The sequence below is a fragment of the Hakea prostrata genome, chromosome 4 (assembly GCF_041222555.1).
Source record: "Hakea prostrata isolate BN-2017 chromosome 4, UWA_Hpros_2, whole genome shotgun sequence".
Lineage (NCBI taxonomy): Eukaryota > Viridiplantae > Streptophyta > Magnoliopsida > Proteales > Proteaceae > Hakea > Hakea prostrata.
In genome coordinates this window covers 21114274-21128866 of record NC_142603.1, presented here as the reverse complement: position 1 = coordinate 21128866, position 14593 = coordinate 21114274, and the positions used below count along the sequence as shown (strand labels likewise).

At 37.1% G+C, this 14593-nt stretch overlaps 1 protein-coding gene across 1 annotated transcript in view; it reads left to right on the top strand.

The window, feature by feature from the left end:
* Positions 1-13405, top strand: part of LOC149018458 (uncharacterized) — a 29261-nt gene extending 15856 nt beyond the window's left edge. The window contains exons 4-11 of the mRNA XM_089152700.1: positions 31-125; positions 210-251; positions 9145-9267; positions 9351-9399; positions 9486-9541; positions 12742-12803; positions 12871-12923; positions 13058-13405. Coding sequence (XP_089008826.1) covers positions 31-125; positions 210-251; positions 9145-9267; positions 9351-9399; positions 9486-9541; positions 12742-12803; positions 12871-12923; positions 13058-13089 — 512 coding nt within the window. The 3' untranslated portion in view covers positions 13090-13405. The remainder of the gene's footprint in view (positions 1-30; positions 126-209; positions 252-9144; positions 9268-9350; positions 9400-9485; positions 9542-12741; positions 12804-12870; positions 12924-13057) is intronic.
* Positions 13406-14593: the final 1188 nt, after the last annotated feature.

The following is a 14593-nucleotide window of genomic DNA, read 5'->3' as shown; positions in this document are numbered from 1 at the left end:
TGTATCCCTTAACAGAGTTTCTTATCATAGGAATGGGTGATGACTCTGATGAAAAAACAAGGGCACCAGTAGTGCAACAAAGGGGACGTTTCAAGGTGACATCTGAAAATTTGGACTTAGAAAAGGTGAGTTGACTAATTTCTGACATGGTACTTATCCCTATATTTTCTGAAATTTGGACTATGTTTTAATGGTTACTAGTTCATCAGGTGACTCCATCCCCTATGCTACAAAAAAGTCACAGCATCCAGGTTAGTGTCTTTTTTTTTTCTTTTCTTTCTTTTCTCTCTCTCTTTTTTTTTTTGTTGCTGGGGGGGTGGATAAATAGCATTGGGTAAGTAGTGTACTTGTTTTCGTGTTAGTGCTTTTAGGAGAAGACTACTAGGTATTCTATACCCGAATTACTAGTAGTTATTAGTTTGAAGATCATTTCTTATTGCATTTTCTTTATGATGGCTGACTGACTCCAAGGTTGCCAACCCCCCACTCAAAAAAAGAAAAAGAATCTGGTTGATTGACTTGTATATGTTAAGTTCTCTGGTGACAGTACTGTTAATTCTCTGGTGGTATAACCTGTATCTACTATGAACTGATAAGTTCGTTTAGGTCAAATCTAGGGTTTTCATTAATCAGATGATTTAGAATCAAAGGCTAGACAGAAGGACACTAGTTAATTAGAACCAAATGGACCAGCATTGGACCACACTGACTCAAGTCAGCCCAATCAATCTAGTTGGTAATTTAGAAGGGCCAGAAAAAAGGCCAAAACATTGCTCATGTTATTGTTCACATAAACAGTGTAACAGCCCCCTACTTGCTTTAAGTGGAAATAATCTTTAGAGGATTTCTGGGGCCTAAGATTAGATTACATGGAAATTTTATTCTTGGAGATATAAAAGCTTAGTTTTGTTTCTATCTTAGTAGTTACTTTAGTTATTCATGTTTGTGGCTGAATTATAAAGCCTAATAGTTTGTAAGTATAGTTAGTTTCAATTTTCTATAAGATTGTATTGCCACTAGTTACTAGGTTAAAAGTTTTTATTCATGTAAAGCTTAACCAAGTTATAAACAACTTTTTAATTGAAATAGAAGAAGACTTCTTGAAAACTGAAATTGTAGGTCATATAGTCATTGCTTATGGAGTAATCCATGTTCCATAGCTGAGATAGCTATGGTTGAGAGACCCTACGGCTGAGATAGCCCATTCCCCTACTATCTTTCGGTCGCCTCTCCTTCCATGTTCTTCTTTCATATAAAAGTAAAAGAAAAGTTATAATTATAATATTTTGTCTTCATTGTTGTATTGATCCTAGTTTCAATGATCTCCACTGATTTGTCAGGTTGACGATTGACTTTTGTGTGGTAAGACATTGGATTTAATGGTAAGGTAATGTCAAGTGACCGTCGGGAGTCCATCAGCGAAGGCTTATCGTTTCTCGAATAGTGAAATGTTGTTGGATTTGAAATTTCAACAATTTAGAGTTATGGTTTTTAGTTTTTTTAAAGTGAAAACTGGTGGAATCTAGGTTGCAAGGTTCTAGAACTCATTTCACTTTGGTGTTTTGGTCTATTGAAAAAATTGAAACACTAAAATTTTGTTGAAATTTGGTATTCTGCTACATTTTAGTAGGATTTAAGCCAAATCACAGCCCGAAGCTTCATGGAACCCCTAATTTAAGCAAAAGCACATTTGAACTAAAAAGGGGTTGCTTAAAATGGTTTATGGCTTTGCACCCTTGATTATTAATATATAGTTGAATCTGAATGTACAAGAGGACATATATAACAAGCAATTTAAACTAGTGATGATAAAGTAAATCATCAAAGCATACTGCCAAAGATGCATGACAATTAATACATAAGTACATAATGATACCATGTTTGTCACCCCCCTCTAACTTAGCCTGAAGCTAGATGCAACATATAATGTGCAATATAATGTAATACCTTGGGGACCTGGTTTCACCTTGTCGCCTTGTTTTTCTTTGCCCTCTATTGCCTCACCTCGCCTTGTCGCCTTGACTACTATGAATGTGATGCAATGACATGAAGTTTGGGTGATTACTACCACACCCCAAATAGTATAGCCCCGCTGGTTCCAACATAACCCCGATATTCATCCTCGAGCATTGGCCAGAACCTATAAATGTGGTCCCCAAAATCACACATCAGTCACCCACTCGATCACAGGTAGGGTATTGTCCCAGATATAACACATCGATCATCTATTCCTCCTTGTACACCAGCAAATGCTCTGAAAATCATCCATGGAACAACATCTGTTTATAGAGCTATTCAAGTACTTAAACCGCTACTAGTAAGGGATGGTAGTACAGAGTAATGCAACCTAGCCGAGTGCATTCTATCATGTGCAGTTATATAATTAAATTCTTTTATGATTAATTATCAATTGGCATCATCAAGATATCATCCTCAATGACCAAACATCCTTGTAAAATTTTCACTGACATTTACTCCTTAGTGTCCATTCCAACTCTAGGCTATAATCCTGACATTCTGTCCTCAAGATTGTTTAATCAACCACCAGCACATGGCTTCAATATAGCCCTTAGACATAACCATTTCACATTCCTCATCATGTAAGTATGTCCAAGGCATAGAAAAAAATTTGACGGAAACTCAAGTTTCAACTAGGTGAAAATGGGAAACCTAGGTGGGATACTGGAAAATTTCGAGGAAACTTAGGACTTTTTTGTGCAAGTTTTGACAGGTTTTAGGGAGTATTTTACGGCGGGACTCTACATTTAAGCTAATTAGAGTATAAAGAATACATGCCTTATGCATTTTGCTAAAACAAATCAATGTAGATATGTCATTCAATGTACATAACATCAATGTAGGGTTGTCCGAGAAGTACACTATAAACTTAACTACTTAAGTACATAACATTCAATATATAACTTCTAAGTTCAAAACATCAAATACAAAGTAACTGACAACAAAAGGAAAGTAAAACTCAGTGCCAAGAGGAGTGCTTCAGTGGATCCATCCCGTGAGCTGAGTAGTACTGTGTTCATAACATCCTCTCCTCCAACCAACGAACATTGACATCCCTTGACATTTTGTGCCTATGGTTGTCAAGGTAATCAACAATTGTAGCTTTATAAGACTGGTCATCAACATGCCTAAGATAACCAGTTTGAGGGAATACACAATTTAGATAGGGAAGTTCTGATGGAGGGGGTATTTGTTGTGGTATTTGGGGAAACATGAAAGAAACAAATAAATTAAAAATATGGGAGAACTACGAAACTTGCAAGAAAAAGTCCCAGGTTTCCACAAAATTCCATGTTTCCACGAAATTTCCCAAGTTTTCACGAAATTTGGGAATTTTTTTTTCTCATTAACCAATTGGTCCAGCTGGGTTGAACTAGGTTTCGACGAAATTTCGACAGTTTTGGTCGGAACTTGGGATTTTTTTCAGTCACCCAAAGTTTCGTTTCGAGGTTGAAATTTTGCATGTTTTGATCGAATTTTGTACAATGGTCCAAGGTCATAAGAGAGATACATAAATCATCTCATTCAGATTCCAACATTATATTCAATGGAATGTATCCACATTTCAGATCTCATATCATCATGTGATGGATCTCATAAGCTTATTCAATCCAACTACCATCTAGTCCAGTCAACTCACTGGAATCGAATCAGTTCCAAGTTTTGGCGTGCAATGCTACATAATGCAATTCAGCTCACGGGAGTGAAATACAATACTTCCACAATCTTGGAACTCATGTATAGCAATCAAACTCTTATTTCAGATTGTGTATTTGTGTATCATCACACTATAAGTCCACAAGTTACTGCTTTCGAGCATAAAGCATTTCATCCAATCTATTGGAACATTCTCACCATAAGTCATTGAGGCTCAATCATGTATTGTTTCGAGCCACATCAATCATAGTATCTACTATATAGTCCGTATGAGTATAGTAGGTTTACTTACTTGGCATAGTAGAAGCCACTAGGTTCTCAGCTAATTCAAATTCTGAAGTTTGTTTCCCAAAGCCTAATCCAATTCAAGAGTCAACATAATTAGCTTTAAAATCTAAAGCTAGTGTTCCAGAGCTTCGGCTCACTAAGATTTTCAATTTTAAGATTCTCTAAAATTTAGTGACATAGTAGACCATATTTTGAAATTTTCATGCTAGAATCATGTTTAAAACCCCCAGTTATGATTTCTCCAAAATCAGGGTTTAGATTATTGAGATTACCATTCCAGTCCAACTTGCTGCATTTTGTTACCCTATCAAGTGAGATTATGTCAATCCCAGATTTGTTGGAGAGATTCATCCATAAGTCATAACTCTATAAAGTTTCAAGTCATAATTATGTGCGGCTTAAGAGATACAGTTGTTCTCCCATGAAACAATTGAATCAGTCCACACCCTATAGGAAATCAAAGCCTAACATCACCCCCTTGTTTGGTCAATTAATTCTAAACTCAACGAATGCGATACTTTGATCTTAAACATAAAAGGAAAAGACATATCTCAAATATTATTCTTCTTATTCTCCTTTCTCTTTTTCTTCTTCTTCTCACAAATTTGGATCAAGGGAATGATTTCCCTCACACTTTGCTCTTCTTATCCTCTCTTTATAATATTTTCCCTTTATATTCTTAATTCTTCCTTAAGTCTTTTCCCTCTTAACTTCTCTCCTATTCAGCTTCTATTTTGTTTATGACTCTTATCCTAGATTCTCTCTAGTGAAAGAACCTCAATTGACTTCCTTGCTACTTTTTGATATCTCATATGACTCCTATATTCATTCTCTTATAAATGTGTAATTGTGTACATCCCTTTTTAAGTCAAATTTTAAGTTAAAACTAAATAAAGGCTTTAAATAAATCTAGTAATTCTCCATTTATAAATTAAATTAAAGTCAAAACCCTTGAGCTACATATTAGCTTATGATCAAATCTCAATAAGATAACTATTTAATCAATTAATCATTTTACTTATGATCATGAATCAAGAAAAAATTAGAATAATTAAAACCGAAAGAAAAAAATTTTTTGACTTTTTCATGTCTTTATCTTTATTTTTTGGCCTCCTTCAAAAAGAGATAAGAGCTGGTGAGCAGCAAAAGGTATCCCTCTTCTTGTGCCATTAAATCCACAAGCACCAGCGGAGTTTATCATCCTCTTTTACCAAAAACCTCAATTAGTTGCCACTTTGGAATCTATATTCAACAATGAAACGTCCAACTACCCTTGCACTTTTAGTGTGTGTATTACATAGACCTCATGTATCTCTCTCTCTCCCCCCCTCCCCTTTTCCCAATCTTTCCTCCTGTGGAGTTTCCTAAAGAGCTAGATGACCTATTTGATAAGGATGTGGAGTCACATGTTTTTTGCAGATTGTAGTCGGGTGTTTATTCCTGTGCAGGATGCTTAGGAGGGAAAGAATGCATTGTTTCAAATCCTTCACCACTTGCAGGGGATTGCAATATTCTTTTTTTCCTCCTCTAACATAACAAGTTTACCTATTAATAAAAAACTAGGATGATTTTAAAGTGAACGGGTGCAAATCAGCTTGTAGTTTGAGAAATTGGGGAACTTTTCTTTTTGGATGAATAAAGAATTCATTATCAAAAGGAAAGAAGGGGAGGGGGAGAGAACAGCCAGGAAACAAAGGGCCAAGCCCAACAAGGCCACCAGGCCCCAACAAAACCAGCCCTAGGCCTCAAAGGCCATGAAACAACATTAAAACAAATACAAACCCACCCCCTAGGGCCGAGAGCAACACCATTACAACCTCAGGTGTGAACTACTTCTTCCTGTTTTTCTGATTCTTTTTCTGCGAAGACGGTAGCTCCATAACTCAACTGAAAAATCATCAGATAGGGGAACTTAATTTTCTATATCTCTAAACATGGAACTCTGGAGTCATGCAGTGTGCTTGCCATGTGTCACTTTCTGAATGCTTAGGTGCAGGTTCAAGTCTTGGAAACTGCCTTTCTGGTGACACGGGTAAGGCTAGAGAGGATTGAACCCTCAAGAGGTTTGCTTCAAAAGGGAGCCTTGTGACTGGCTAGTACCTACTTTTTCCCCAAATACAAAACTTTGAAAACAATCAGAGTTCAGTGGGGAAGTTGATATGAGAATTTTGCGAAGCGGACCATAGATCTAAATGAAATTCTATCATGACTCAGATTGGACTTCAAAAACCTAGGTACAGAGTAAACCTTGTAGGCTATGGTAAAAAATCTAATCTCTTGTCAAATATTAGGGGTACAATGGAGAGGGGTACAATGGAGATACTGTAGTATTATATAGAAAATGGGATGGTGGTATAAATATTAATGCTAGGGCTAACTGTAGGTGATGTAGGTTTGGGCCTTTGATTCTCTATGTTTTCTTTTTAATGGGCCACTTTGGACCTAAAAGATTGTGGGGAACAAACAAGTAGAGTTGTATTTGCCTATGTTTATGTCTAGTTTAGGAAGAACAGTTAGTTATATTATTGTTGATAAATATTTATACGTTTGTAATAATCCCCCCCCCCCCCCGCCTAGTCATAGTAGTCAATTAAAGTAACCCAATAGCGTGTGACCAAGTTGTCATGGGCACTGCTATAAACTGGTAGGCAACTTATGTTCCACTCTTCTTACCTACTTCTTTCAACTTGCCTTAATTTGATTGTCTTTTCAATAAAACCTCAAATTAATTGACTAGATTGGATGATGTACCCTAGCGTGTGACAGGCTTTCTTCTCCCTATGCCCCTATTTTGTTACAAGATGGTATTGGGCTGTGTTAGATGAGCGCTGCTCAATTGTGTGACTCAGCGTGAGACAGTAGTTACACCAGCAAGAAAACTATTGGCCACCTCTACCACAACACATCCTTGCCTTTGGCCATGGCTTCTCCCTAGTTGCTCATCCTCAACCAGCAATAAGTGACATACTATCCTTTAGAGAACCAGAAGTCAACTTTGGAAGGAGTAACTGGACTATGAGAACCTTCACCACACTAAGAAGTTGACTTTTAACAAACTGGTAGTTAGAACTGAGCTGAGGCAAAAATTAGCTAGATGGAACTCGGTCTCTGTAGTTTTGACTAGTCCAGGTTAGTAGATAGGAGGTTGATGTATCTAGAGTTCTTAGGATGCCTTTTATAAACATTGAAATATTCATTCAATGATTTGTTCCTTTGTTTAATTTTGTCTTGAGAGAAACTTTTGTCCAAGTCCATCCTAGAAACCCTTCATAGTAGAGTGGAACATGACATTGGCTCCAATGGTGGTTCAACACTGTTCCAAACTAGCTTTTGATAGTGGATTCTCATGTGTTCACTTACATACAAAGTTGTTCCATGGGGTCCATAGAATAAAGAAATGGAGGGATCACATGTGACATATTTCATCTTCATATTTTGCATGAGTATTTTTGGCTGCACAATTTGGGCTCATACTAAATAGTTTGAAACTCCATTGTGTCTAATGGCTGTAATTTGTATCTCAAGATTCTTAGACAAGGACTTAGGATCAAACATCTGAAATCAGAGTTTCAACATCTAACAGATCAGCAATGTAATAGGAAGCAATTGAAACTGTTAGGAAGAGAAGCACTAACAGGTAGCAAAAAAAACAGAGCATTCAAGCTTTTGTTTGAGTGCTTTTAGAAGACCAAAGACTGGTAGGTCAGAAGGAGCTTAGTGAAGTTGAAGAAGTATACAGGATAGAAAATGATATCCCAAAAGTAAGGCTTGAGTAGATGGATATAACAGAAGATATGCAAATAATAATAGGTATGGGAATTAAAACTAGACCTAAAAAATCTGTGACCATCAGTCAGCAGGAATAGGAGTTATTATCAGCCTCAATCACTTATAGGAAACAATCCAAATCCTGATCCGCAACCATTCGATATAAAAAAAAAACTGATCTCCAAATCTCAAAATACATAGCAAAGCCCAAATGATGGTGGAAGAGTCCCTTAATTGGTGTTAATATAATCATTAAGCAGGGTAAAAACTTGTAGATTAGCAACATAGGTTGTTGCAACCAAAGTACGAGGTCTTTTAGTTAACTATCAAAATAGAGATTGATGGAATAAGATTATTGATTAGAAAAGCTGTGATACCATGTGACAGTATCAGGATCAATAACCAATGACATGAAAAGGAAAACAGAAGGAAGAAAGATTAAAACTGATAGAGTTAAGCAATCTTCATGTAATCAATATATAATGTCAAAATAATTACAAGGTAAACAGAGAAACTATAACTTGTAGACTACTCTAACCAGGCAACAACAGCCTGTCCTAATTTTGAAAGTAAACAAGAAGATTTGGAAGATATCTAGTGCACATGACCAAGCCACGATAGGGACATTCTACCCTATTATGCACAGATTCCGCCAATGTACCTTGCAGTAAAAATGTCAATTCTTAACAATGGTAGTAAAATAGTGGATATGTAATCTAAAGTTCCACCCAATCAATAGGCTGCTTGGGTTTGCCCTTTCTTTCTTTTTTTGGTTTGCTCTGTAGAGGGATATGGGCCTTACAATGGCATTGGTGGGACCCATTATTCCCCTAATGGTGCCCGTTTATATGCGACATGCTCATCTTCCCCCCACCGCCCTCCCCTCTCTTAAAAAGAATTGGGAAGTCCAGTCCATTCCTGTATCAACTTGAATCTATCTTTGAGTCTTTCTATGGTTTCATTCCTTAGCTAAGTATAAATCTTCTTTGTCAATGCATCATAGATGATTCGTAATTCAGAAAAAGGTGGAAAAACACATATATATTGTAGTTAAACTAGTTACGTAATTTATGACTTCAAAAGATGTGTTTGACCATCCGCCCTGTAAATGATGTTGTAGGAGAAGATAGTTTGATGTTTCCACTAGAAATTTCTACTCCATATTTTTCTATACGAAGTTGTTCTTGAGTAGGTCAGCAGAAACATGACTTTCTACAGTTTTAGCGAAGGAGTTACCCCTTTTTTCCCCAATATGTCTAAAGCGCCCATAGTTCTCAAAATGGAAAGTACATTGTTGGAAGATTACAGCCCTAATTTATTTAACTTAATGAATCAATTTAATTAAATTAGTTTAGAAGTTGCAACATTAGTAATGTTTAATACCCAACTTATGTAAACTTAGTGATTATGTAGGTGATTTCCCAACTTCCTGTATCTTCTCCAAAACCATCATCTGCTGCTAGGTCATTGAATCCTCCTGGATGTTCACTTCACCAGCAGTTGGAATCTGCTTTGCAGTCAAACATTCTTCAAAGGGTATGAGATCGACTCATTTTATTACATCTTTTTGCAATCTAAATTTATATAGGAGGCTTTTTTTGTTCTTTTACCCTTTACAGGAGGCTCTTTTAAGTGTACAGAAGCAAGTACCTTTTGGTGGTTCCACAGGTTCCAGAAAGACATTTCTCTCAAATTTTTATTCTTTTTAATATTTTTTTCCTGTTATCTTACTTGATTCATTTCTATTTCTTCAGTTAATTGTGATGGAGGTCATATGCTAACAATTACTACCCTAACAGAGAACTCCTTGGTATGTGATGTTTGTGTTTCCTAGGGTATCTAAGTCTCTATAGTTCCTCATGTTGTGGTTTAGGTCATATTTTGAGAACTTTGCTTGTTCATCTACTTTGCAATGAAGGAAATGCTTACGAGTTGATATATGTTCAATTTTCTTTGGAGTAAGGGTTGGACAGGGACACAGTGCAGTGTTGCAAAAATGATGCATTTGGTCGATAAATCATGGTAGGAGGACTCATGAGATCTCACATAGATCTTGCAAGTTGCTTTTCCACTTAGCAAGACGAGGTGATGTGCAAATTGAGATGGTGTGCTCAGCACATGGGTTCTCGAGTCTTGGCTCTCAAGTTGTAACTTTAGTAATTGGCTTACAAAAATTATGCATTTGGGTCTATAAACCATGGTAGGAGGATTTATGAGATCTCACATAGATCTTGCGAGTTGCTTTTTCCACTTAGCAACACAGGTGATGTGCAAGTTGAGATGGTGTGCTTAGCACATGGGTTCTTGAGTCTTGTCTCTCAAGTTGTGACTTCAGTGATTGGATTATCATTTGAACATTTTATTTTGAACAATGAACATGTTTAATGTAATAAACTTGCTTGAATTTTTTACTTTGAACAACATATGAGTATATGATGTGTACAATAGGCTATTTTGATGTTTCACTTCAGCTTAGGGGTAACCAAATTAGGGTCCGAAGTGGAACTCACATTTACAATATCTTTTTCATAAATCTGAGGTTACCAGTTTGTCCAAAAGGGCACTGAAATAGGCTGGACAGCAAGTTTCTGCCCTAATTGACCCTTAATACTTTTTGAGCCTCTAGTTGGTGGAAAAAATTCTACCAATTCGGTGAGATCTCCTTAAGATCTCTAGCCAACTCACCCTTTTGAGTTGGCAAGATGGACCTTGAGATTAAGATCGAGATCTTGAACCATGCTATAAACTAAGTACCAAATGTCTAACCTAAGACATCTCTTCCATGACACTTTGTCATTCTTATGACCAAACACATAAGATTGGGACCTTTCTTATCATCTCAGTCAGTAGTGCTTGTGTATGTTAGTGAAAGCCTGTTGTTGTAATTATTGCAATTACCAAATGCATATGACTGGGTTTAAACTAGAATGGTGGTGCCTTGACTTTAGGAATTTTTTAACCTACTATTTTATAGGTGATTGTAGGGTAGAGACAACCATACACATAATTGTACCACCAAGACAAAACAATAATAAATCCATTTGTAATAGTGGTTATGTATTCACCAATAAAGAGACAGTGTCTCCGAAACAAACTTCTTTACATGTGGTGAAAGGAAATAATAGGTGGAGTTAACCTTTATAGCCCAGCTTCTGCATAATGCTAACGGATGACTCTTGCTTTTTCACATACATGATATTTATTAATACCGTACAACTTTGCAGACTTCTTAAGAAGTTCACAAAATTCTCATGGAAGATAGATGATGTGAATCAAGATCTAGGGTTTAGTTGGTTGATGCAAGCCCTAGGTCTAGGTCCACCCTCAGGATCCTCTCTCAAGTGAATCAGAAGCAACCTAGGGTTTGTATTACCCTATGGTAAGGGAAATTAGGCTGCACGGGGGGGTTCTAGGGTAGGGAGGGTAGGGATAGGCTCGGTAGGGTTTAAAAGCCAGGGTTAAGAGAGTCAAGTCTGAAACCTTGCTGGAATTTTAATTTCAGAATTGAATTTCAAGTTTTAGGGTTTGAAAACTAGTGTTTCTTAAGATTCTAGGATTTCTGGGGTTGAATTAGATTAGGGTAAGGGTCGAGTGTCTCATAGCCATAGGGTTGAGGGAAGTTAATTCTAGAAAGCTTAGGGTTTGGATGGATGGTTGAAGAGAATTAGGAAGTTGAAGAATTAGGGTTTAAGGGCTTCTAAAGTAGATGAAGATTAGGTTATGCTAGGGACTTTGAGATAATGGAAGAGCTGTAACTTAGGAGTTGAAGGTAGGGTTTGAGGAGGGGAGTCTAGATCCTACAGGGGGTGGGTATTGGTCAAGGGGTTAGGGGAATCTAAGGGTGTCACTTCAATTCTTTTTTTCTTTTTTCTTTTTTTTCTTCCTTTTTTTAGGAATTCTGGAAATTCCAGAATCTGCCCCAAGTTAAGAGGAAGATGAAGAAGAAAAAGAAAAGGGAAAGAGATGGGGATGTTATTCTAGGGCTGGGGAAGGGAGGGGGCTAGGGTTTCAGGGCTAAGGGAGGGGATTAGGGCCTGCCTCAGGGTTGGGGAGAGGGGGAAGGTTACTTGAGGCTTTCAAACTTCATAAAATTCTGTAAAAATTCTTTCACTCTAAGCTGCTGCAAGTTTCCCTTTAGGTTAACCCATGACACCAGCAATTGCCCCTTCAAATCTTTTTCTTATTTCTTAAAATAAGACTCAAGAGGCTTATTCATAGCCTTTAAAAGGAATTCACAGTGGGACTCAACTTTAGAACTTAAATCAATTTAGGACTCCTACTTGGACTAAGGACTCTTCCATATCTTACTCTAGAATGATCCAAATTGAAAAATAAAACTAGATATGAAATCATTGCAATAAGTAGGCTGCAACTAGGGGATTCCCTTTGTACTTAGGAATCCCAACCTGACTAGGAGTCTTCAATAACTTGACAAACAATGGCTCAAATTCAAAAAATAGAAGTAGATCCAATGAAAGGAATCCTTCTCTAGTTAGGACCCCTAACTAGACTCGGACTCTTTCGTAACTTAACTATGACTAACTCAAATAACAAGTAAAGATAGACTTGAGACTCCTAACAAGACTCTGAATCAAACTAGTTCAGATTGGGTCTTGCTAGGGGACCCAAAATACCCTATACTGGCTGAAATTTTTTGGGCTGCTGGTAGGGCCGCAGGGTATTGGTAACCTCCCTGTGCGTTCTTTGGGTGGTCCTGGATCCGGTTCACATCAGTAGAGTTTCCTTTTCACTCTCATTGGTGTTGAACTTATTCGAATTCATTGGGTCATGTTTCTTGAGGATAATGAAAATAGAAATGGTTCCTTTGATGTTCTTTAAGAAATCCTTACACTAGTAGAGTCTATTGGCAAAAATTTCTTTGCTTAATGTCTCTAAACATCTAGCCTAAGTTTTGATGAAAGGTAGCGCCACAATATTATGATGTCATTCTCATTTATGTTCCTTTCTGGAGGGTGAAGATTTCTACACTTTTGCTTTTGGTTGTTGCAGCCTGAGGCAGCTTGTGATAGGGAAAAGGAGTTACTAAAAGAAATGACAGAAGTGCAACAAAGGTAGTCATAGACATTTTGTTTTCAAGTAATACAAATAAGACTGAGACATTAGTTTCTTGCCTCACAGGCTCATACGTATTCAAGATGAACTTCTGACGCTTAAAGACAAGAAATGTCCAGGTTGGTTTTCTACTCCCATTCATGCATGTGAGATTTCTGAAGTAATTCTAGATGTAACACATAAATGTGCCTTAAATGTGATCCAAATCTTTGTTGTTGTTCAATGTTTCTCTGAAACAATCTCTCTCTGCAAGGGGTAAATGTCATGAAATGTTCTCCAAGATGAAGACTGAAGCAAAGAAGTTGACTACTGAGGGTAGTAGCATAAAACTATTGTAAGTCCATTTTTCTCTTCTTTAACCTAGTAGACAGGCCTTGTGTGGATGATGGTAAAGCGAAGTCCTCAGTCAGTTTGGGTCACATGTATATCTTCTTAAATGTCAAAGCTAGTTGTTACCGTAATATATGTATTTTATCCATATTACAAGTATAGGTCACTTTTTTAGATGCCTTGTTTACAAGGGAACTTCTTTTTCTCTAAACTCGTTTTCTTAGATTGGTTTATGGCATGGATCTCCCTTGGGTGTACCCACTGTACCTGTATTGCTAATAATGTTTGCTTGTATAGTTCTTTCTTTGTAATACCTTCTGATTATAATCAATTGAGCCCCTATGCTGGTGGCTGAGTGATTTAATAATGCAATGCCTTGTTTGATAATGTTTCTCACTTTTGAGTGATTGTCAAATTTATTCATCTTTGGATCTGGATCCTCTCCAATGTGACCAGCCACTGGCCTATGAACATATGATGGTTAGGCTGCGCCGCTAACATTCGGATGCACAACCAGGCTGTGTATAGCACAGTTAAGCTGTCTGATGCCTGGCTGGCTCACCAACTTATTGGATCTGTGCAAGTCAATCCTATATAATCATCAATTAGATGGGCTGAATTGAAATACAAAAGGGTAAAAAGAATCTGTAACTTTTGTTTTCAAAGTTTTAAGTTAATGCCGTTGGTTTAGTGGTACATGATACTAGGTATTGTAGCATGGGTTAGTAATAACTTTACTTTTTCCGAGGTTGAAGTTCTTTTTCTTGCTTATTTAAAACTAGGGCTTCAGTCAATGCAACGTTGGTAAAGTGGTAAGATCCATACTTCTCAATGGAGAGGTCATGGGTTTAACCCTTGCGAACGACAAAGCTCCCTCTGAGGATGTAATAGAGGTGCGCACAAGTTGGCCCGGATGAACCTTAGACAGCAAAAAAATAAAACTAGGGGTGTAAGTCAAGAGTTCTAAGGTTTAAATCTCGATCATCTGTTGCATCTCTTTTGCACGTAAGTATTTAAAATAACGAGTGGTTGGGATTTAAAATTGGACCACATGGCAAGCATCTAATTGTAGGACTGACAGTCCTGTGCATTTAAGCATTCATTACTAAGCCAAACGAAGTAATGGTAAGAAGAAAGACTTTTTGGAGTATAAAATATCGAGTGTATGAAATTTCACCCACGTGAATGTATTTAAGGCATTCAAATGGAATCTATGTATCATCCACAACAATATCAACAGCTACTAATCTCAAATGGATAGGGTGGATAACATAGATCTTTGCCCCCCATCAACTTCATACTAATTACAAGGCGTAAGTCATGCATATAATGTCTCACCTCTTTTTCTAAGGTTATTTTGGGTCTTTCAAAGTGTCTTCAATCTCGAAATTTAAGAGGGGCATGTAAGGGCTTAACAGCGTAGTTTATTATTTATGGGAGTTACTTCGAATATCATTGT